The sequence below is a fragment of the Patella vulgata genome, chromosome 7 (genome assembly GCF_932274485.2).
Source record: "Patella vulgata chromosome 7, xgPatVulg1.2, whole genome shotgun sequence".
NCBI lineage: Eukaryota > Metazoa > Mollusca > Gastropoda > Patellidae > Patella > Patella vulgata.
In genome coordinates, this window is record NC_065885.2 from 20,284,960 (window position 1) to 20,308,952 (window position 23,993).

The 23,993-nt window shown below is 36.3% G+C and overlaps 2 protein-coding genes across 5 annotated transcripts in view; both read right to left on the minus strand.

The window, feature by feature from the left end:
* Window positions 1-1,211: 1,211 nt before the first annotated feature.
* Window positions 1,212-23,993, minus strand: part of LOC126826905 (beta-1,3-galactosyltransferase 5) — a 71,729-nt gene continuing 48,947 nt past the window's right edge. Inside the window, exons 1-4 of one of the 2 annotated variants that reach the window (XM_050556014.2) lie at window positions 5,390-5,564; window positions 4,042-4,278; window positions 3,217-3,415; window positions 1,212-2,664 (exon numbers count right to left, since the gene is read on the minus strand). In XM_050556014.2, the coding sequence (XP_050411971.1) occupies window positions 1,847-2,664; window positions 3,217-3,415; window positions 4,042-4,278; window positions 5,390-5,428 (1,293 nt within the window). In that variant the 5' untranslated portion in view covers window positions 5,429-5,564 and the 3' untranslated portion in view covers window positions 1,212-1,846. Of the gene's footprint in view, window positions 2,665-3,216; window positions 3,416-4,041; window positions 4,279-5,389; window positions 5,565-23,993 lie in introns of those variants that run through there. The other variant, XM_050556015.2, reaches the window with a different exon arrangement.
* On the minus strand, window positions 9,304-17,303 carry LOC130010332 (beta-1,3-galactosyltransferase 1-like). 3 transcript variants are annotated; one of them, XM_050556017.2, is made up of 4 exons: window positions 17,161-17,303; window positions 15,819-15,875; window positions 13,513-13,771; window positions 9,304-11,179 (listed from the first exon to the last, which is right to left on the minus strand). In XM_050556017.2, exons 3-4 carry the CDS (start codon window positions 13,531-13,533, stop codon window positions 10,055-10,057), a joined length of 1,146 nt encoding a protein of 381 aa, XP_050411974.1. In that variant the 5' UTR covers window positions 13,534-13,771; window positions 15,819-15,875; window positions 17,161-17,303; the 3' UTR covers window positions 9,304-10,054. The 3 variants fall into 3 exon arrangements, with proteins under 3 accessions (XP_050411974.1, XP_050411980.1, XP_050411981.1); XM_050556023.2 differs by lacking the exon at window positions 17,161-17,303 and adding an exon at window positions 16,997-17,090; XM_050556024.2 differs by lacking the exons at window positions 13,513-13,771; window positions 15,819-15,875; window positions 17,161-17,303 and adding an exon at window positions 11,760-11,827.

Sequence of the window (23,993 nt, forward strand, 5' to 3'; positions counted from 1 at the left end):
TCGATTAGTTTCTAGTGATCAATTAAAATACTATTCATAGATAACAAGTGCTTTTGTTTATTACATTGTGGCGTTTCAACAAGTCGTTACCAAGCATGTATAACACACAAATAATAGATCTAGACTCCAAATAGGTTGATATTGTATTGATGTCCCTTGTTTTCTTTAGGGAAGAAGATCACTATGCAAATTAATCGTTGTAGTTTTAAATTGATTTTAGTTATAAAGAATTTAAGAACCATCGTAGTCATATTGTTTGTAGGAAATCTTTAGTACAAACTGTATTTTTAAAAGAATGATTGATAATCTTCACCAATATGACTTTTCTATCCACGTTCATCAGTAGGAAAATTAAAATCTCGATGGGTCATTTTAGACCTATATTGTGAAAGATGAATTTCTAATAGGCACATTAGTCCATAGATGATCCAATTCTGTTCAGTATTTACAAAGATATGGGGAATTGAAATTCCATCGATCTATGCCGTTCACTATTATAATGAGCCCGCTGCCATTTTGTTGTCCGCGAAAATGCCAGGGATTATACAGCGTTGGTATTTTGATTTTGTTTTCTGAATTAAATGTTAAATATAGTCATTCTGAGCAATATTTGGGTTGATTAAACCCTTAAAAATTTGATATTTTAGCAAAAAATGCAAATGACGCGTCGTTACCTTGATCAAATAGAACTTTCCCGAAGATATGATTTCTACGTCGACTTCAAGGAGAGGAGAGAGAGAGAGAGAGAGAGAGAGAGGTTAGTTTAACGTCCATGTGACACAAACGAAGTCATTTCGGGACTAATATACGGTACAATTTCATTTCAATAATTCCCTTGCACGCAGGGCCTTTAGTAGTATGGGGAAACCGGAGGACCCACGAGGTTTGACAGGGTGGGTTTAATGATACCAATCGCCTTTAATTGTTATCTAAACGAGGCAATCTTTATAGAAATGGTCAAGTTAGTTATCATTGGCTTTGGGATATTTAAATAGGGTGCCTATTTTGTTGTCATGGTTTCGACCCCACAATTATCGTTCGTCTCCAGCGTCTCCGACTAGAGATTGTTGTATAAATCAAACCATATTTCTAAAATAATTCGCAAATTAGAAAGTCATTTGGTACCCGCATTTACAAGACAGTAACGTAATTTAAAGGTATGTTTCTTGTCGGAAGCTTGTAATTATTGTAAATAGGACATAAGTCGAAAGCAGCATTAGTACAATATATATTTAATTCATTTAAACAATAAATTATGAACAGATCATAATTACATGTAAATATATACAATCAGTAGTATTAACACAGTAAATGCAAGTTAACTATTTTGAAGCATTGCAGAGTAGATATTATGGAATCGGTTTCTAAATACCCACACTCCATGCCGGATTTATTTATACTTTTGTCAGGTTTCAGCCCAGGGCAAAGTGTGTCATATTTTTGACACAATCATATGCCCTTCTTACACGCACAAAGTCTTAAACATCCGCCATAGCCCTCGGTTTTGCTCAATTCTGTTTAAAACATACTTTCATGTTCTTCTAGGGAATGTGAAATAGCTCATGACCTCCGTTCGTCTCATCCGGCAAATACATGTTTGGCCTAAAGATCGCTTAATATCTTGAAGAATAACAACGGAAAGGGGATCGAACGTGAAGAAAATTGAACTTAATCTATGGAGAGCTGTTTCTGATGGCTTGACAGAGATGGACTGGCGGAAATAGGAGGCTAATAAAATGCATTCTACCTGCCATGACGAAATATTCTGTGCATTGTTGAATTTGTACTATTAATAATTCAGATTTAAAATGTTGATTTTTAAAATATCTTTTGATAAATCGACATGTTAAAAATGTCCCCGTGGATTGATGAAAGGAAGACTAAAATTATACCCCAGCTTACCAATTAATACTACCATAGGATCTTGTGTAAAATTATAAAAATATTTCTGTCCAGGATGACCAAGCCATGGTGTATAATAGTTACAATTTTTGGCTGACGAACACGAGTTGGCCCAAGTGAGAACGTAAGCTATTCTCCTAGTGGCTGGATTTTTCTTGACGTATTTAATACCTTTTATGGAATTCAATATGTAATCGTTCCACCAATCAGGAATTAAATCGATTTCATTAAAAAGATTCAAGCCAACTTCAGTTAAAGCTGGTATTTTATCCTTGGATTCGCTGTACAGAACAACTTCTGCCAGACAATCGACAAAACGTTGTAGAGTTCTTGTTGAACGGACATTTTGGTAATCGTCATAACCAAGAATGTCAACGAAATCGTCGCCTGGATACGTTGCCATGTAAGCTGGAAGAGTGCCAGCGGCGGTCAAGTTGGCGAAGCCAGCATTAGGACTCGTGGCGTAGAGAATATTATGAACATTTCGTATATCTCGTAAATAATGAACCACGTAGCGATGAGCAGCTTGAATATCTTCGCCAGTATTGTTAACAGTATTATTCAAACCCCACCAAAACCAAGCTCCATTCGATTCATGAAATAATCTCAATACAAACGGAATGAGTCTACCGTTTGAATCGTAGAGATTATTAGCATACGAAGCGACAATATCTAAATACGAATTGTAAATTTTGTTTAATTTACCACCAGGCAATAGATTTCGAAGTATCTTGTGACCTCTGACATCCCAAGCAGTTCCGCCTGTAAGTAGATATTAATTATTTAAAAGAAAAGCAAATTGTGGAAAAGCATCGGGCAAATATGGTACTATTTATTCTCACAGTGGCATCAAACAGATGTGGATTCTTAAAGACCCCAAAAACCAACAGAGAATGTAGTCGACATTTTTATTTAGACTACGTTTAGTTATTTAAATACCCATGCGTCCAGTGCTGAAGGAGGCGGGGAACTTTTGCCCAGTCAGAGGTGTCATCCCTATAACATTTCACAGAACTCCATGAGTCAAAGGTTATTGTACATACACACCATACCCACCAAGAACAAAACTGTCCTCGTCTAATAGTCGCCATTTTTGTTTTACAAATACTCAGATAAGACGGCTATTATTCCTTTAAATTTGATTTTGGATTAGTTTTTCAATTGGAATCACCCTTACAAGTCTAAGTATACAAAGTTGAATACATCAGTAAATGCCTTTGGTTAGCTGGGAATATTTGTTGATAAGAAGGTCCGTAACTTATTTAATTAAATAATAGATACTCGCGAGGTCAATAAGATGGAAAATGTAACTACCTGTGGCGATATTATTAAGATGCCAGGACATAGCAATAATCATGCCATGGGAATGGGCCTTTTGGGTTAAATACCGCTGTATTTTCAACCATTCTGGGTCCAGTTGAAAAAATTCAAACCCAACAAAAGCCGGATAATACCCAGATACTAATTTGATATCGCTGAGTATATCAGCATCACCATTGTCCACCATTGAATCCTTAAATAAAACAGCTGTTTGAATTATTCATATAAACGAACTGGCATTTAACATTCTGTAACATCTTGCATAAGCAATAATCTTTAATTGTCAATTTTATCATTAAGAGAATAACCCGCATCATTAAATTTCTTGTAATAAATCCTGCGTTGGTTTTTTTTTTTATAAAGTTAACATCTTGTTTTTCCCCTTGGTGGCCTGGATGTCATTTGGAGTCACACCGGACAAAATTGACTGAATTATAGTCTCTACCATCCAGAAAAATATTCTACCAATATTAGTCGGGATGCGTTATCAACATTTGGGAATAATAGGTCATTGGTTAGATTATACAGTCTTTTACATTATCATAAACAAAGTCTTAGGGAGGTAACTAGTCCTAAAACAGATGTTGACGCACATGAAATTAATTTAAGAATGTCATTTCAGAAAATCCATTTGATTGCATTGCAAGTTCAATATCCAACACTCTTTATTTTTTTTATTGTAAAATTTCTCTCTTCATGGGCCATATCCATGTTTTTTTTACAAATTAATCCTAATGATAATACTTTTTGGACAAAAACGCTTTGCAATGAAAATACTTTTGATTATGTACATAATATGATACCACCATGACGACTTACTGTAAATTGCCATGCCTCGAAGCCTTTATGGTTTATAAGCTGGTATGGAGGAAACCCTCCAGAAACACCGGATTGGGTAGTTTGATGATGACCGAATAAAAAATGGTCTGGATCTCTAGCAAGTTTATATAATATATCATATAATTGTTTTGTTTCTTGGGTCAGCTCGGGATCAATTGGTTTACCATCAAATCCAGAAAGCACATTTATCAACACAAACACCCATGTGGCCTTGGCCTGAAACAAATAAAAGGTAACATAAATTCCTTATCACTCTGGGAATAATTTGAGTTCAATGCTGGGAATAATTTGAGTTCAATGCTGCTTTCAAACCTTGCCCAGTAGGTAATTCAGATTTTCCAGTCCCGAATCAGTTGATTTCGAATGATGTTTTCAAATGATCAGTAGACTAACTACCATGGGGTTCCCGGTTCGATGCTGGTGTTGGCGTTCTTTGAGATCTTCCACCCTTGATTGCCCACGATGGCGTGGTTGGCAAGGGCAACGCTCAAATTGTTCGGATGGGACCAAAGACCAAAGTTCATACACGTATTCTTTGAGGTGAAAAAAAAGGGCCCCTAAAATTTGAAATTCGACGAAATAAGCAACTAATCGGTCTTTCGGTGTTTAAAGAATTTTGTAAGTAGATAATGGATATATAATATTGTTGAGAAGAGGTTATCGCGCGTGAGTCAAGGTCTCGAGATTGTGGATTTTAATCTTTGGATATCTTTACATGTATATCCAACACCGGGATCGAACTCTGGACCTCCTGGTTAGTGAGCCAGCTCCCCGTGGCCCCCGTCTGATTATTGATAAAAGCTGCCTCACTTGAAAATACAAGGACTGTGGGCTTTGTTATTTTGTATTTATGAATGCCATTTATGTTCGATGTTCGACGGTAGGTCTGCTATATGTAAATATAGTTTCAAATCTTACGGGTACTACATGTAGGCCTATATTTTTTTTATAGGTCTGAATAAAAAAATCAAAAAAAATCATAATTATTTTTTTTGAAAATACCCCAACGACTTGGAAATTCGTGGTCTATATGGGACAAGTTAGAAATGTAATACTACAAAATATATTAATCATTCAGCTGTTCCAACAAATCGGCTAGTATTCCAAATACACATTTCAAAACAAGTATACGATGTATATATGCTGTATAACATATTATAATATGGTTAACGGTATTGATCCATATCACACCTACCCACATTAACAATAATATCTATAATATGTTGGGTGGAGCTTTGGGATGGTTCAACTTGGACGAAGTCAGCCATAGCCCATATCTGAGAAAGATGTCGAATAATTTTACACTTCGTAAATAGCGTAACATTACCTTCATTTTGTAATCAGCCGATGTTGCCATATAGATCATAACACTGCACGGCACACGACAAAGTGTTCGGTCACGCGACAGTCTTTCCCTTCACCACAGATCGATCTATGTCTGCACTTGTCCATTCATCGTCTGTACAATTTGCGAGTCTAGTTAAACGAGTCTACCAATAAATGATCCGCACAGCGTGTGTTCGTTGTACAATATATTGCATGTAATGACAATTGTATTATTATCAATGAAGGACAATTTCACATTTAATTTAGAAATCCAACATAACGAACTACATAATCGTGTCAGCGCACTGTAACCTTTCGAATGTCTGACATTAAATTGGTTTTGGGTTGCAGGCTGCCACTAAATTGTACACAATTTATTAATTTTTAAATTTAACATAACCAGCTACATAACCGTGCGCACTGTAACGTTTCGAATTCTGTATGGATATATTTAGAAATATCGCAATCTTGGTGCATAGACCTACATTTTGATAGCTCAGAGCTACAATTATACCACTACGAAAAGGATCAGATTGTTTTTATTATCACCAGAAAGCTGAAAAAGTTGACAATAAAACAAAAGAGTATGCTCTGAATATACTGTATTCAATAGGGTGTGTGTGTGGGGGGGGGGGGCACGATGGCTAAGATGGTAAGACCCTGGCTCGCTAGCCTGGAGCACAGGCGCCTGTAATGTGGAAAATATTTTTAAAAAGGTAAGTATAATGCCTTAAGTCTGCCACGTCCATGTTCGTAAGCGAGATTATTAAATAACTGGTCTGATTCCGATTTCTAACTCAGAGGTAATTAACTCGTCTGAAGCCGATTCTCTTTCAGCAGATATCTAAGGTCTGTTAAGTCCATGTTCGTAAGCGGAATATCAAATAACTGGTCTGATTCCGATTTCTAACAAATAACTCGTCTGAAACCGATTCTCTTTCAGCAGATATAATATACAAAGGCCCAAAGCCTGAAGAACGCGGGTTCGTTCCCGGTGTTGGCCTGGAAAATTTATTTTAGAAACTTCAAACAATGAAATGGGTGCAGCCTTTATATATAACAAGCCAACAGTGGGGCTGATGCCCCCCGCCGAAATCCCAAAATAAATAGATGACACATATTAATTAATCGCACATTTATTTTTTTTCAAAAGTATCAAGCAATTAAACTGATTATCCACCATACCCTAAGTTTCACCACTCTCTATCAGATAGAATCAAGATTATCTTGTCCCAAAGCATCGACCAATGAATTCGATAAACCCAGCTTAGCTTTAGCGGGAAATGTTAATCACTAAACTCAGTGAAGACATTCACCTGATGAACATCTACATCAAGTTTTAACATTCTACCTCAATTAAAAGCAGATCGTTGTTATGTTCCAAAGTCTTGACCAATCAATTAGCTTATCGCTCCTTAGCCTAAGCAGAAAAGTCTCACCATCGAACTTAGTCAAGGTAATGATATAATGAATCAATATTCGGAGTTTCATCGCTCTCATTTCTTCATAACCAAAGTTATCGTGCCCCAAAGCATCAACCAATCAGATTGCTTATCTCTGCTTACCGTAAGCAGACAATGTTCATCATCGAACTCCATCAGGGCATTCACCTAATGAACGCCTACACCAAGTTTGAACATTCTAACTCAATTAGAAGGAGACTTATTGTGTTCCAAAGTCTCGACCAATCAAATTGCTCATTGCTCTGCTTACCCTCAGCAGAAAATATTAATTACCGACCTTGGTCAAGGTATTGATGTAATAAAGCTATACAACAAGTGTCCTCACTCTCACTTAATTAGAACTAAAGTTATCGTGTCCCAAAGCATCAACCAATCAAATTGCTTATCTTTGCTTACCCTAAGCAGACAATTCTCTTCTTCGAACTCCATCAAGGCATTCTCCTAAAAAACACCTACACCAAGTGTGAACATTCTAACTCAATTAGAATGAGGGTTATTGTTGTCGAATGTCTTGGCCAATCAAATTGCTTATCGCTCTGCTTACCCTGAACAGAAAATGCTCATTATCGACCTTAGTCAAGGTATTGATGTAATGAAACTATACACTAAGTTCCATCACTTTCACTTAATTAGAACTAAAGTTATCCTGTCCCAAAGCATAAACCAATCACATTGCTTATCTCTGCTTATTTTCGAACTCCATCGAGGCATTGACCTAATAAAAACCTACGGCAAGTTTGAACATTCTAGCTCAATTAGAAAGAGAGTTATTGTGTCCCAAAAAGTGTGACGGACAGACAATCTGATTAAAATACAGATCTATATTTCGTTCCATTTTTTTTTATACTTTCGATGGCCTACACTACATAAAGATCTTACCGGTTGTTGCGATAGGTCGCATCAGAGATCATACGAGCGGCTTTTGACCCTATGACGTCAGACGTTTGGTTATCTTATCAGCATTGATATTACTAGTGGATTACCCACAGTTTCGTGCAAAATACGCCTAAAGCTCGCCGTAACAGACCGTTATATTGGCTACTCTCTCACACCATTCAGAACACGTCAATGAAAACAACTCTTCCAGATCCTAGTGTAGTAAAGACAAGTAAAACGAAATTTTAAACTATAAAAACGAAACGAAATCGGACCTGTGTTTTAATCAGATTTACGGACGAACCCATTTTAATAGTCCCCTGCTTTCTTCGAAAGGCGGGGAACAAAAAGCTTGTATGCTCGTTGACGAGAAACCTATTTTTTTGTGGGTATTCAAGGCGAGTTCAACTGGGGCCCATGAATGGTTGTTAACATTACCCATAAACATTGTAACTCAAAAGGCACGATTACGCCTGGAACTAAAGAAATGGGCGCGGAGAAATTTACCTTATCAGCGGCAGCATGTCCCTAACTCTTCTCATCATATAACACAAGGGACATAGTTCCAGCCCCAATGGCTTAATCCAGACGTTTTACAGGTGCTCCATAAATATACAAGTGGTATCAGCTGTTCTAGAAGGAGTATAAGCTGTTCTAAAAGGAGTATACATACCCAACATGGTACACGACACCCATCACTAGTTATATGAAAGTGTTATGAAATTGTTACGTATTCCAGCCATTTGGATGGGGTGCCAAAGGGTAGGTTGTTAAGGTCCCATTTCATTTCATTTCATTTCCACCAGACGTAGAAATCGAAGGATCAGCGAAACGATTCAAAAATGAAATGAAATGGGGATTAACGTCCTACTTTTCTGCACCATCCAGGCTAATGAGTTTTTGTCAGTACAGTGGTTCTATGGTCTATCCTTACTTCGAATTTATTTCCAACTGAAAGGAGTAACCACGCTGGAAAATCCGGAGGTACTACATGTTATAGTCAAAATCAAACTAATTGAATTTAGTTACAGACCAAAAGCTTTGTATGTCTGCATTGGCGTGTAGGGAGATGGTTATTGAAATCTGCAATTATCGCTGTTTGACTTTGTTCTTTAAGCTGCCCTACGTTATCTATTATTTAAAATGTCTTCCTTTCTCAAATTTCTGAGTACTAGGTCCTGGGTCTTTGGGGCATACAATCAAGGAGTTGGGTATACAATCAAGGAGTTGGACATACAATCATGGAGTGGGGCATACAATCAAGAAGTTGGGTATACAATCAAGGAATTGAACATACAATCAAAATCATGGAGTGGGGCATACAATCAAGGAGTTGGGTATACAATCAAGGAATTGGACATACAATCATGGAGTGGGACATACAATCAAGGAGTTAGGTATACAATCAAGGATTTGGGAATAAATCAAGGATTTGGACAGACAATCAAGCAGTTGGGGATACAATCAATGAGTTGGGCCCGTGCATCAGAAAACCTCATAGCTACAACAAATCGTGTTTTTAAAAAACAATATATTTTTTCACAATTTTCAGATATGAAACAATTTAAAAAATATATTACATTACTTATATAATTAGCTTACATTAAATAAAATCAATTAAAAGTTTAAAAATGCAAAATTTACAAATATGAAACAATTTTAAAAATATAATAGTACACTATTATTAATATCCGTTGATGAAATAGCAAAAAAATAAAATAACATCATACAATGTATGTATATAACCTGAACTGATCGGAAATGATGAATTGGGTATAAAGATTACTTTTCTTAGTCATAATTAGTGCAGATATACAGAATAGTATAGGACGTTAAATCCCATTTTCTTCTTGTAATACGACCAAATATGTCGAAATGTAGCCTTACTTAAGTAGTACTTGTTGTAGAATAGTAGGACGCTAAACTCCATTTTATTTCTTATTAATGCCACAAAATACATCAAATTGAATTTGTTATTAATTCAACTGGCATTTACGCTTTGGAATCTCCACTGATTTGATTGATGCAATCATTTTATTTGAACTGAATTGACTACTTACATGAAATTAGGACATATGCAAAACTTGGCGATTTGAAATCTTCGTCGATTTGATTTGAGTATACTAAGTAATTAGAACAAAATAGATTGTATACAAAACTTGCGACGTCCGACATGATAGGCCAGATATAATGTTTAACGTACCAAGTCGTTGAGATGTGGAATCCGTGGTAAAAATTGGGCTTTATCCCCTGGCTAACAATCATCAATAAAGCCCACAACAGATTGGGGAATTAATCACGTTCCGGATTATGTGTTTTCGTGGATTTCACCCGGCGTTCCCAGCAAAATATTTTTGTATTTGTTGCCTAATTGATAAACATGTTTCTGGGTCATTTATTTTGTTCCATATTTCAGAATAATATGCAGGGGAGGTATGTGTGGAGGCCACCCTTATACCAGTGGCTATATCACAAGCGGACGCTGGTATACTACGGCTATATTCCGCTCTTGTAAAACCTTTGTATTTGTTACGGAAACCGATAACTCTGGCTAATATTCCAGTAATATGCACGTCTTCTATAACATTAAAAACAAAATGTCTGGACACATTCACTAAGCGAGAAGCTATTGAAAATGGCATGAAATATATATTTCCTTTTACATGCGGCGGATAGTGATTAAATGGATACACAGAAAAATCATTGGCGTTTTTCGATGTTTTCATGACCGCTTCTGACTCTGTATAAAAACCACAAATACTTTGATTCCAATCTGGACTGGAGAGTTTTTCGAGGAGACGTGGAAGATGTATAAAAGTGTCTTCATCAATTTTCATAACGTATTTAATGTCAACGCAATTTTTCTGTAACCACTGGAGACCTGTTAAAACTTTATACGTTAAATTATTGTAGCTTTCTGTATAGTCAAACATTAAAATATCCTCATGTATATTCGCCTCTGCTTCTACCTTTTTATTCCACTGTGAATAGTTATTTATTCCCAACAGAAAAAGATATTGCACTGATTGTGATAACGATTTACCCGCCCAGCGACCGGTTCGTGCAGCAGCACCCCAAGTTGTACGAATACTATTACGCAGTTCCAGATGACTGTGCATAGTTAGAATTATAACCATCAAAAATGTAGAATTTTTGTCACAGAAACCGGGTCTGTCAATCAGCGTTTTAAAATTAAGAGGCGTCACTTCACGATTGAGGTCAGCTTTGAAGTACTGTGTGTAATTATCCGGATACTCATAAACTGTAGTAGTATACATTACAGTTGGAATTTGATGAAATTGTTGAACGGTAGGTCTGGTATCATAGGTTCTGTGCATTTGTTGATAACGGTTACCATGAAGGAATAAGAGAAGTAAAGAGAACACAGATGTAACGGATATAAGAACAAAACATTTTGTCCTGTTTAAAAGTTGTCTCATCTTCATAATAACCTGGAAGAACAAGAATATGCACATGGGAGATAATTCAGCAAGAATAGAAAATGATTAACCGGAGAAAGCAACAACCATATGTACTTATCATAGAGGGGGGAGGGGAAAACTGCATAATAAATGGGTGAGTATTCCAATATGATGACTTGTGGGTCACAATTTTATTTACAAATTCCAGCAAAAGTTTTCCCAATTGTAAAATCAATATGTTATATAATTTTAAAACTAAATGCTTTTAGAGTTCAACAAAAAGCGTGGTACCGTGTACACATTGTCGTGCACGTAGTAGATCCTAACCGTGCCCTAACCCTAATTACATCTCGTGACCTATGACGAAGTCTGTAATGGTTCTCAGCTTTTAGACCTAACCCTGTATGACGTATGCCCGTCTTCATTACCCCAATGGTGCAAAAAAGAATGACGCTTAACCCCACCCATTTTCGTTCATTAATTCATTCTTTCAATTCACAATTCCCCGAATGATGGTTTAAATTGGGAATAGAATTTGGTTTAGCGTCTCGTCCACGGTTTCTTTTAGTCTGATTCAAAATTCCAGGGGAAAAATAAACTTCATACAAACCATACAAACAATATCAAGCCTATAGACACAACAGTAATACTCTGTTTTCCGTGCTATGCCCCAGATAATTTGGCTATAAATGTGTATGTACAGTGTATGCCCAAAATCAATATACAGTGTGTATATTAATTGATTTGGTTATTAAATTGTACTTCAAAATTAGCACATGTTACCAAAATTACCATACCAAATTAGTTTAAAGGAGCTAAATCTCTATTCTTGGACATCTAGAAATGGACACAAATGGCTCGCAACGCATATAAGAATGTAATATGAATATATATAGACTAATTAACATTCAATCGTTTATGTTTTAGTTATCTTCGGCGAAATAAGCGAAAAGTCCAAATTGAATGGCAGTCTTCGACGTCTTGTTATTCCAGTCGACACCGGTAGTATTCCCCTGTTGGATATGTTTACATGAAGATCTGACCAGTTGTAGAGGGAGGTCGCGTTGATAAACATTTTAGCAGCTGTCAAAAATAGATACAACAAGCGAAGTCCTAGCCATTAGAGAATTACTATAATATACGCCAGAGACAAATTTAGACGAGCACAAGCTAAGGAAGTGTGAAGCTGGAGAATGTTAACCGTTGGATGTGGTAAACGATTTGATGGCACCGCTTTACATATCCGAACCGACGACTATAGTCACCTGATTCATTCTCAAATCATCAAGAAATGTTCCTTTATGCTGTATTTCATTAGATATATTTGTGAGATTATATCATACCAAATATTTTTCCCTAAAAAAAAATATCCATATTTAGAACATAGCCAGCGCGTCAAGCTAATGAATGTTTTAAAAACGTTGGGAGAAAAAACGAAACTACGACTATATTAATATATTGTTGCAAGCGTCGTGATCTTTAAAGATATAAATTCTACAAAACCAAATGGCGCTCCTAACGGTACAGTTAATAAAACAGCAAATCAATAAATAAACCCGAAAGTATTAATTCCCCTAAAGCTGTTGTCACAACTGGCAATCTATACTTTAAATTAGATTTTTTAGTGAAAGATGTATTAAAATGATCGCGTGCTTGGCTATTCATAGACCAACAACACCTTCTACTGGCATTCCATGCGCATCGGTGCTTGCGTAATTCCTTTAGATATTTTCATTTGATTGTGAAATGATGATGAACGGTTAACTTTTATTACAGTATAATTTTTTAGCTGAGTGGGGCACCCTAATATAAATTGCTAAGACTATAGCTTGATAATGAACGAGAACATCTTACTACAGGTTATCGGTAAATATTCATATGGGTGGGCGCTGTATCCAATTTGATCTATATTTCGTTTCATTTCCTTTACTTTGGATGGCCTTGCAGCGAAGACGTGAAGACAAGTAAAATAAATTTTGAAATAAAAACCAAACGAAATAGGATCTCTGTTTTAATCAGATTGGCTGTGCATTTTGATGGGCAACAAATTTCCGAATGTGTACAAATTTAGGGAAAACTGTCATAAAAACTCCATTATATTCTTGAGAAAAACAAATAAGGAACCGAATATTACTATTAAATGAGAACTGATGTGGTTTTTTTTTACCCGCTTGTACGTTACAAGAAATAGGGCCGCATATCGTCCGGTTGTCTCCTATTGCTAAAGACCCTACGCGCAAGCGAATTATCGAAATAAAATTGAACCATATGTTAGTCTCGAAATGACCTAGTCTGTGTCGAGTAAAGGTTAAACTCTCTCTCTCTCTCCAACTGTTTACAAAGAAATTTACTTTTAAACTCACCTCTAATTTACATATGTACATTAATTTTCCATCTTCTGCTTCACTTTAATCCGAACAATGCTGTAGTAGTAGCTGGCGGATTAAGGTCTCCTTTCACAGTAATACCGCAGACAAGAACAATGTTGTGGTAAATGAATAAACGTTATACACCCTTACTGTCGGTGTATCACCAGGAGCAGGCCCGGATCTCCATTGGCAACGCTTGTGTTTGAATTATGCCTACTAGCCAATTACAGTGATGGTCTTGATAATTACTCAACTGGAACAAAAGGGGAAATCTAATAATTAATGTATATAAATGGCACGAATGAAATTATTCTGGACTGTTCTGTTTACAGAAATAATTAGCTGTAAAGAAGACCATTAGGCTAATTGTTAATCCGCGAACATAAGCTCGAATTGATTTGATTGAATTAAGCTTTAATCTTGCAATCAATGGACATACACATGGCCACCCAAATCTACTTTAGTTAGCTTTGCAAGAATTTATGACTTGTAACAATTCATGCATAACGGTTCTTGTTTGGTTGGCAGTTTTCTCTAAACGGTAGCAAGATTTACCGAAACTACCCCCCCCCTTTCAATATCATAACTCAAATCACAATAGTTATTGTCGCATTACGTTAACATAATCTAATGTATTTTAATCAACTCTATACTTGTTGTTATAAGGATTGTGCACCTTTTTCATATAAATTTGTTAACTTCATGTAAATTTGTTAAAAACAATTTATGTAAAAATTTGCTAACTTTTTGATCACTATATTTTCTCAATAACGCTTCTTGAAATTTTTTGAATGACAACGGATCGGTATCTTAAAAAATACGCCAATAGTGAGGCTGATGCCCCCCGCCTCAATCCCAACAATTTATCGTTTTTGCTGGGTGCTTTACAAAAATGACCTATTATTCTCAAATGTTGACAAACCATCCAGGCTAATATTCGTAGAATATTTGTCTGAATGATAGAGACAACTTCGGCTACATGTATATAGACATGATTATCAAGACAATTACACAGCGTGGTATGTGAAAAAAAAATATCACAGAGTTTCAGATAATTGTACACTACTAGAATAAAGGTTTATTCACATACATCTCCACACTTTGGAACAGAAATGCTTCACTGTATACCATCAATTATTTACCATTAAATGCTAAGTGTTAATCAAAGCCAGAGGCGAAGATTAATCTTTGATGAACTAATACGCTTGTCTATCTATTTTATATAAGCTTCGACCTAGTTGTCGCATGTTACGTAAAGATATTAAATAGAATCCAAGACTAATGAGTAAAGTTTTAGTAGTTACTTTTAAAAAATTCATTTTCTGGTTATCTAAAATAGTATGACACCCACCCTTCCAAATTTTTAAAGAATATCAGATAGTAATTACCATCATGCTTTTTAAAAGACTTTAACCTGTAGTTAATAACTTAAGGCTATTTGCAAACTGTCTTGTGGGTTACATGTCGTCAAAGAAGACCATAAACTCCTTTGGTGCTTTAATTAATAGAAATTAAAAGTACATGTATAGTGAATTCATTTTTTTATTTTAAGTTGACATGTACACTTTTTCAAAGTGCAAAATAAGTTTCTGTTTGTGGAAAGCTGCATTAGCATTTTAAGCCACCTGTTTTTAAAATTTTCATGCCAATGAAAAAATAAATAAACTATTGTTTATAGATTATACTAAACGAAAAATCACATACCTATACCAAGTTTATTAAAATCGCCATTTTTAACGTATCGTATGTTCACAATGTCAAGAGTGATAACTCTGTGAATGACGGTTTAATGGCATTCAAATTTAAATTTTTATTGTTGTAATGACACGAAGTTGAAGTGCTGGGTGTTACATAAATTGTACAATCTCACCCATTGTGACACGCAGTTTATTCATTGTATAAATAGCTTGGGTGTAAATAATGTACGTAATTGTTCCTAAAAGAGTTATCTGTCAATATATCACAAAAGGATTTGGGATTGTTTAATAAACCAGTTTTCGAATCTGAATTCCTTTATTTACATTCACAAGTGTGTGCGCTAACATTATAGTGCTGGTATTTCTCATCTGGGAGGAGTTCAGCTTCATGCGGAAATTTATATTATAAAGAATCAAGAACTGGATTCTTAAATTGAACAGAAATAAAACGAGCATTACATCTTCGCCCCCATCAAACACATCATGAGAATAGACGAGAATAATAGATACATGTACCCAATATGAAGTGGTATCATGAGTTCAGAAAGAATAAGCACACGCTGTACCATGCCAACTGTAATTAAATATGCATATTTAACTTACCAACATATCTCTGGAAGAACATCGGAACACGTTCAACAACCCCACCATTCAATTCATCTGTAAAATATGAAGTACATCAATGAATAAGCAAGAAATACAGCCTATTAAAGTACTAGTTATATCACGATACTTTATTGATAGGATTTTGTCTATATTTTGTAAACTTGATCGAGGGAGCTGAATTCAGATCTTGGGTGAAATTTTCCATAATGATGAACATTTTCTCAAACGCTTCACATTTTGGAGTTTCAATACTTATAACTAGATTTAGGTAACTATTAGTATCTTACCTTATAAGGTATAATTTTCCTTATAAATAAGACACGCATGCTTGGATACATTATCTGTCCAGAATAACGTCAATTAAACGCATTGTGCAAGAGCTAAATCTGCCTATTGCAGGTCTTTCTTTAGACCTGAAATGTTATCTAAATTATTAATTAGACATAACTTATCCAGACCATAATCAACTCTCGATGTCATCGCTAGCCTGAGATATTTACTGGATTAGGATCCGATTTGCTGCTCAACTTTCATTCATGATTAAATCATGAAATGGATAATCGAGACTATGATTTTTATCGTACCGACATTAGTAATGATGATCGAGGATAGGCCGAAAATTCAATCGCTAATTTCTCGATTCAGAGTGGATCAATTTGACTGAAATTTTCAGCAAATCCCCTTTACATTATTTAGTTTTTAAATATTATAGTGAGAACTGCCAACTCTTTATTTAATCTCCCATAATGTATATTTAATATGTAAGCTTCGCCTTACTACATTTGTGACGAAACGAAGCACTGAGAAGTCCACACGAATTATTGGCAAGGATTCTTTCATCCACAAATGTCACATTTATAATCACTGCGCATAGAATTACAAGAAAATTTCCAACAAATAATTTTCTTGGTGAGTTATCCTCTACAGTCCTCCATACATATAGAATCGTTGACCTAGTTAACCTTCGGGAAAGACTTTGCTGTCACGACGACACAATACCACATTCGAATAATGTTATAATTGTATGGTTAACTGCTAGAAACACAATTTCATAAACATATGTGGGGATTTCATATACAAGCACTGACCGTTTTAAAAAACAAAAATTTTATGAATGAAAATCTAGTATTACACTACAGACTAAGTAACTAACACTAAGAGAGGCGTAGACTAACCACTTTTCAGACTATGAATATGAAGCACAATCAACCCATTTCAAACCTTATACATCAAGCAGTAAACTTTAAATCGTATCATACTATACTGTAGTTAGCCCACCAAGCAAGGCTTCATACTTAATTAGTAATGAAAATATCGACTGTTCGAGCTTTTAACTAACCTTCGATGGAGTACGTTGTCTCTTGATGTTGTCGAGATCAACCAGGCATACAATAAGCCACCACACAATAAGTCGGCTCAACACGGGAGATGCTAATTGTCACACTGATCCGCAGTGAATATTCGCTTGGCCGCTACAATCACTGATAAGGATGACATCGATGCGACTTAATGACTACAAAATATTAACTTTTTTCTTTCGACATATTAAATTCTGAAATATTTTTTTATAGTATTAGAAAAATAAATAAAGGTGTTTTCTTGATAAAAAATATTCCATATTTAGTGTATATAGGTACAGAAAATAGTACGCGGAGGCGTAAAATGGGTAAAACGATATAATTCTGCCCGTACCAGTTCATATTACTACGTTCGATGTAAACAACGCACGTGTGACCATCAATTTGACGTTTTTTTCTTATTGTTTACTCTGAATTCTTTCAGAAGTACATTTTTTACCGTCTAATATGATTGACCTGCTCGTGTTTGTTTTAAAACAACAAAACAAGCCACAGAAGTAATCTTTTTTGGCGTTATCGATGCCATCTTGTTTTGTTGGTAAACATTGTGATGTGACGTCACCCTTAGAACTACAGCGGTCTGACCTTTTAAAGGTCAGTCATCTTGGACAGCGATAAAAGACGGATGTCGCATTAGGTCTGTAAAACAGATTGGCTAATTGTAGGCCAGTCGGGGGAGGGCTAAATCTGTTTGTTAAGGCCAGCTCAATTTTAGTCAAAGTCGCTGAGATGTACATAAGGTTACGGCACACGATTGTTGGCGAGATTGTAGGTTAGAATTAAGGTAAGCATTAGGGCGAGGTCCACTGTTAGGATTAGGGTGGGGATTTAGCGCTAGTTCTGTAATTTATATCTCTCGACCTTTGACCAAACTTGAAGTTGGCCTTATCGAATAGATCTAACCGGTTGGGGAGGTTCGGTGGTTTTGAAGTCCACAATGGCCACTTTTTTATATATATAAATGAGTATTTCGGAGAATACTAACCCTAACCCATTTTAGAAGACTGATTCAAGGCAGCATACAATAAGCAATTCGCTGAATGACCGTGACTTCAATGAGCTCACGTACTTGGTATGGCTAATGTGGGTCAGATTTGGATATAAAGGCTACCAACAGATTTCGTCACGGTCACGATAGGTAAACAGAATTAGGGCACGTCATTGTTGCCTAGGATTGTGGGTTAGGGTTAGCCCAGTTTACATCTCGTGACTTTGACGAAATCTGCAGGTGGCCTTAATATCTAGATCTAACGGCTAATATGGGGTTAGATGCGATCATAAGGCCAACTTCATGCTTAGTCAAAGCAGATACAGTATGCAATGGCGGGGGGGGGGGGCGTCACTGAAACGTTTGCCCTGGGGTGCCACATGGGCTTGTGAGGGCCCTGTTAGTAGCTGCCTTTGTGACTAGGTTAACTAGTGCAGAAGTGAACCTAATCTTGGATTTTTTCAACATCTATCTTAACCTGATTACTTTAGGGTTGCTAATATTTATATTCGTCGTAGGATATCCACAATAAAAATATTCTCGTATTAATTCTGTCTTGAGAACCTATAAAACAACTGATGTAAATAACGGAAACAACACCTACAACATCGTTATCTGCACCCTTTCATCGTTTGTTTAACTATGGTGTATTACTGTATCTGCACAAGGTCACTCTTTCACAGTAGAGTTTAAAATTTTATGTTTAGAACAGAGATTTAAAATATAACATATATAATCTGGATATTATAGAAATGTCTTGTTATATAGAGAATCTCCTACCAGTCTTTTTTTATATCAAAAAATATCTCAACACAAGTTGATATTTTTTAATATAAAAAAGACGAGTAGCAGATTTTATTTATCACCCAACCCCTTCTTACATGCACAAATAGATAAATAAAATTCTTTGCTGTAGATTTCATTTTTACTGAACATTACGTCGTAGTGATACATCATTTTTTGACAGCAATTCAACCATTGCAAAGTCCTTAATATTGGCCCCGTGTTTCCATCGAGGTCAATTGAATAACAATAGTTCATTTTTAATTAAAAAAAAAAAGGTTACTTTTAATAAGAAATGAACTGTTCTTTGAAAATAAAAAAAAAGTAGTTCCTTTTCAATTGACCAGTAGATTATGCAATATATCACAAAAGCGATATCTACTGTAGGATGTATTATTGGGTGATAAATAAAGGATATTCATGATAGTTCCTTGTGTCCAGCATAAATCAATGTATTGAAGATAAAATACCAAACGGCAAATAAACTGCGAATGAATTCTCCCGGAACATGCGCATTAGGAAAGGCGACGCGGCCGAAATAGACCACCATACAATCTTACTAGGAAAATACTGAATACCCGACAAACACCCATAGGGCAAGCACTGGGCAAAAATGTCAAGGTATCACTCTGGCAACCCGACTGTTGTCTGCCAGCTTATTGTGTGCTAGCTTGACTGAGGGAGCGGTTGTTATTTCTTGATCAAATGGTTAGCCGTTTTTGGGAACATGATGAGGGGGGGGGGGGGGGTCAACGTACAAAAGAATCCACAATTAAAGGGCGGATACAGTAGTTGACAGAAAATAATTAAGAATTCACTAGGCCTCAATATGTATAAATGGACAGTAAGTAACGGAAAATACATCCTGATAAATGGACTATCCCTCAATGATTTGAGCTGACAATCTTCGCGTCTAACAACAGTTTATTTGGCCACAGATCACCAATGATTTTCCCATTGACTTTTAATGTTAATTCTCATCTCTTAGACCGACTCTAACGTTTTGTCAAATTTTCGTTGGGTAGGAAGCTTTCTACCACAAATAGGGCAAAATGTGGCAACCGACCCTTGCTCAAAAGCACGTTTATGAGGTTCATCATGACAAACTTCGAAGTAAAGACCAGTATACATTGTTCGTTCGTTCTTGGAGTTTTACGTCCACTTACACCAAGGGTGATATCGTAGACAAGTCCAGCAAAACATGCAATGTTTGTAGCACCATGGGTCTTTTGTCAGACGTGGAGAGCGGGGGAACCAAATCCGGTCGCCATATCCTACGCTCGACCCATGCATCTTTTCTTACTACAAATCTTAGTAGCCTTGTGATCGTCTAGTATTTTCACTTGTCGTCTTTGCTTCCCCTCCACGTTGTGTATTTACTTCTTCTTGACTATCTCAGTTAAGACGTGTGTCTTTCCATGAAAAACAATGCAACAGTTCGTTTTTACATTTTATATATCATGGATACAAGCATAGTATAGATTACAATATTAAAGTCATTTTCAAACACTAGCCAGCCAGACTCGATGGGCGAGTCTGCTGATAGAAATTGCTACTTCTTTTCCCTTCCAGAATCTGTCTGCTGTCTGACGAATTCTCACAAGTATAATAGTTTTGTAGCTTTGGGTTTTGGACCTTCAATTATCTAATTGGTCAAATATGATGTAAATAAGTATAGAGATTGGTTAAACAAGCCAAATGATGCAATCGTAATTTTCCTATCACATGTAATACATGATATTCCCACAGAAACAGCTAATGTTTACCAAATTATAACTCTTTTTTATGTAACAATATGCCACTCATTCGCCAACTTAATTTAAGTACATGTGAATCTAATAATTTGCCAAATATATTAATTAATATAATATAATGCCATCATTTTTCTCTATTTCTTGTCTATAAATTTGAAAACAATGTCGCAACGACAATATTTCTACATGTTCCGCCCTATATTTCCACCTAACCAGCCTCTCAACTTTCATATCCTTCCGCCTCAAATTCACGAATATTCACCAAAACTTTGCGGAAAATGTATTTTAAACCCTTTTCTTCGATTCTACACCAAAAAGTCAACAAAAACCGCCATGCAAAGGGGGGAGAGGGAGACTAAAGATAACTTTCGCATTACATTCGCACACTGATCAGTAGTGGATATTCACTAGATCGCTACAATCACTGATAAGGATGACATGGATGTCCGAACCATTAACGTCTTATGTAAACAATGCACGCGCCATTGAGCCAATGATTGACACTACATGATGTGGCGTCACGTGTTGAAGGCAATCATCTTTTACAGAGACATTAGAAGACTTTCGTAAACCTCCGTGAAACATACTGCTATGGTCGGGCGTGGTTAATGTCAAAATACGGGTCTAATGCGCAATTCCAATTATCGTGTCAAAGATGTTTCTGTTGCTCTTTAAATCTACTGGTTTTTTCCTGGAACATTCATGATTACCATTAGCAAAGGAGGAGGCAAACACCATTACATTTCACCATTTCGGTACCCAAATTGTAGTTCCTCTATTTATCGCAATTCTCTCTCTGTCTCTTTTCTCCCCTTTTGCATGCCCATTTTTGTTGATTTTTTGGTCTAGAATGGACGAAGAGGGTTTGAATTAACATTTTCTGCCAGGTTTTGGTAAATATTCATGATTTTGAGGCGGAAGGATAACGGGGTTATCATGTTGGCTACGGTGATATGTCCGGCAAGTAGTTACATGTTTTTAGTATGCTTCTTAAAGTTTGTGTATCTCAAAATTTTGGCGGTCAACCTCATAAAATTTTTAGTGCAAAGACATGACCATTGTTCCTCTGTCTGTAGTGAAAAGCATTCAGCCCAACGAAAATTATTTGGGGAAAAGTTGGAGGTGGGCAAAGAGGCCAGAATTAACATTGAAGTCAATGGGGAAGTTAATGGTGGTCTACCTCCAGAAATGTGTCGGTATCAGACAATAACCTAGTTACTAAAAATAGACTACTTTCTATTTGTTTTATTTATCGAAAGCTCGGATTAGCTATACCAATCGCATTGGCCGAGAAAGTTCATCCAGATTTTCCGACGTGGTTTCCCCTTGTCAGTGGTGCAGAACGGAGGGCCTGACAAGGACAGCTGTCTAGTCCTTTGGATGAGACGAAAAACCGAGGTCCCGTGTATATATTGGAATGCACGTAAAAGATCCCCTGGCAGTTGGAATTCGATATAAGAGTAGGCGGTAGTGCCGCTGCCCGGGCAAAATTTCTCTCATAGCACACTGTATGGCGTATGCCCGTTTTCATTAGCCCAGTATAGGAGCAGAACAGTAGGACGTTAAACCCCATTTCATTTCATTTCATTTCATTTCAGTTATACCAAGCACTATTCGGCAAACCTCGGCAGACTCCTGTACCCTACATCTAACCTCGACTGTGTGACGAATTCTACTGTTAAGTTCCGTATCTTAAAAAGTGAAGACTGTTTTATCTCAATTCGATATAAGAGTAGGCCGTAGGGCCGCTGCCCGGGCAAAATTTCCCTCGTAGCACACTGTATGGCGTATGCCCGTCTTCAAAAGCCCAGTTTAGGAGCAAAACAGCGTAGGACGTTAAACCCCATTTCATTTCATGTATGGGTGTAGCTACATATCACTTACCGTCATACAGTCGAGGTTAGATGTAGGGGCCAGGGTCTGTCGAGCACGCGATTTCAGTGAAGTCACGGTTATCCAGCGAATTTCTTATTGCATGCTGGTTGGATTCACCCTATGCATGTTAAAACGACAAAAAAATATATGGTGACTTATTGTATGCCAGGTTGATCTCGGTGTTGATTCGCCTTATAGCAATATACGGAGAACCAAACGCGATATAAAAATGATAGACCAAGATACCGATATCTAGATTTTCGGAATATTTTCTTTTCTTTTGAGGTTTGGGTTGGTATAACAAAACAAGCACAATGGACGACATATAATTATTTGTCATATGTCGTTTTATTATGTCCTACTTTTTTGAAACATATAGAAAAAGGATTCATTTTTTTTTCTAAAAAAATTCTCCCCATCCGGATTGTTTGCATGCGTGTGCGCGTGTATGCGGATTGTTTGCTTGCGCGTGCGCGTGTATGACGGGGTTGAATAAATCCTAAAATATAGATTGGATAAAACATTGTGTTGAAATTATTTTGTTGATTGTAATGTATATATTGAATTTATTATTATTATTATTATTTTACTATTATGATTATGATTATTATTATTACTATTATTTGTCTACTACAGCCCCTCACTACAACTAATTATTTCTAAGCGATTAGTGTTTTGGAGCTAGTCCATTATATATTCCAGATTTTTGCCATTGCATATTATTGCGGCTTACATTAACGATGGGGGGTGTTTGTAAGAGTTGTTTTCCCTTGGGATGGTGATTTTATTAACGGGGATTCTCTTTTATCGTCATTTCATTTGAAGTTGTTCGTGGATATTCGAATTTCTACCGGTCTAATTCCTTTTCTCATTTCGCAAAAAGTTAAATGCTATAGCAAAGCAAACCAACGATATTATTTGTATCAAAGCTTACATAGAACGCAGTAGATATAGGCTAACAGATATAAGAAAACATAGTTGAGGAACCAAGATTTAATGTGAGGAGTTAGGGTGCAAATGGGTTGGGACAGGGTCGAATTTAGAGAGTCGAATCATCTAGCTTACAGGCATATATACCATAAACATTGAATCAGTATAAAGTGGCCTTTGACTGACGTTCACCGACACTGTATCTATGCCCTATGGCCAGTATGGGACTAAAAACACTGCAAATTAGCGAAGCATGAACAACCATAGCTATTACGTCGCTTTGCCAAACTTTGAATTATCAATAATTTTGTAAATTTCTTTATGAAATCATTTACATTTTGGATATGGTGTGCATATCCATCACACATATTTCCATTTCCTTGTCTGTCACCTTTTTCAATAGTTTAGGCGCTTTTGTCGGTGATTAGTTGGACCGCTAATACTCTGTTGTACTTTTCATTTTTAGAAGAATTATGTGTCATTA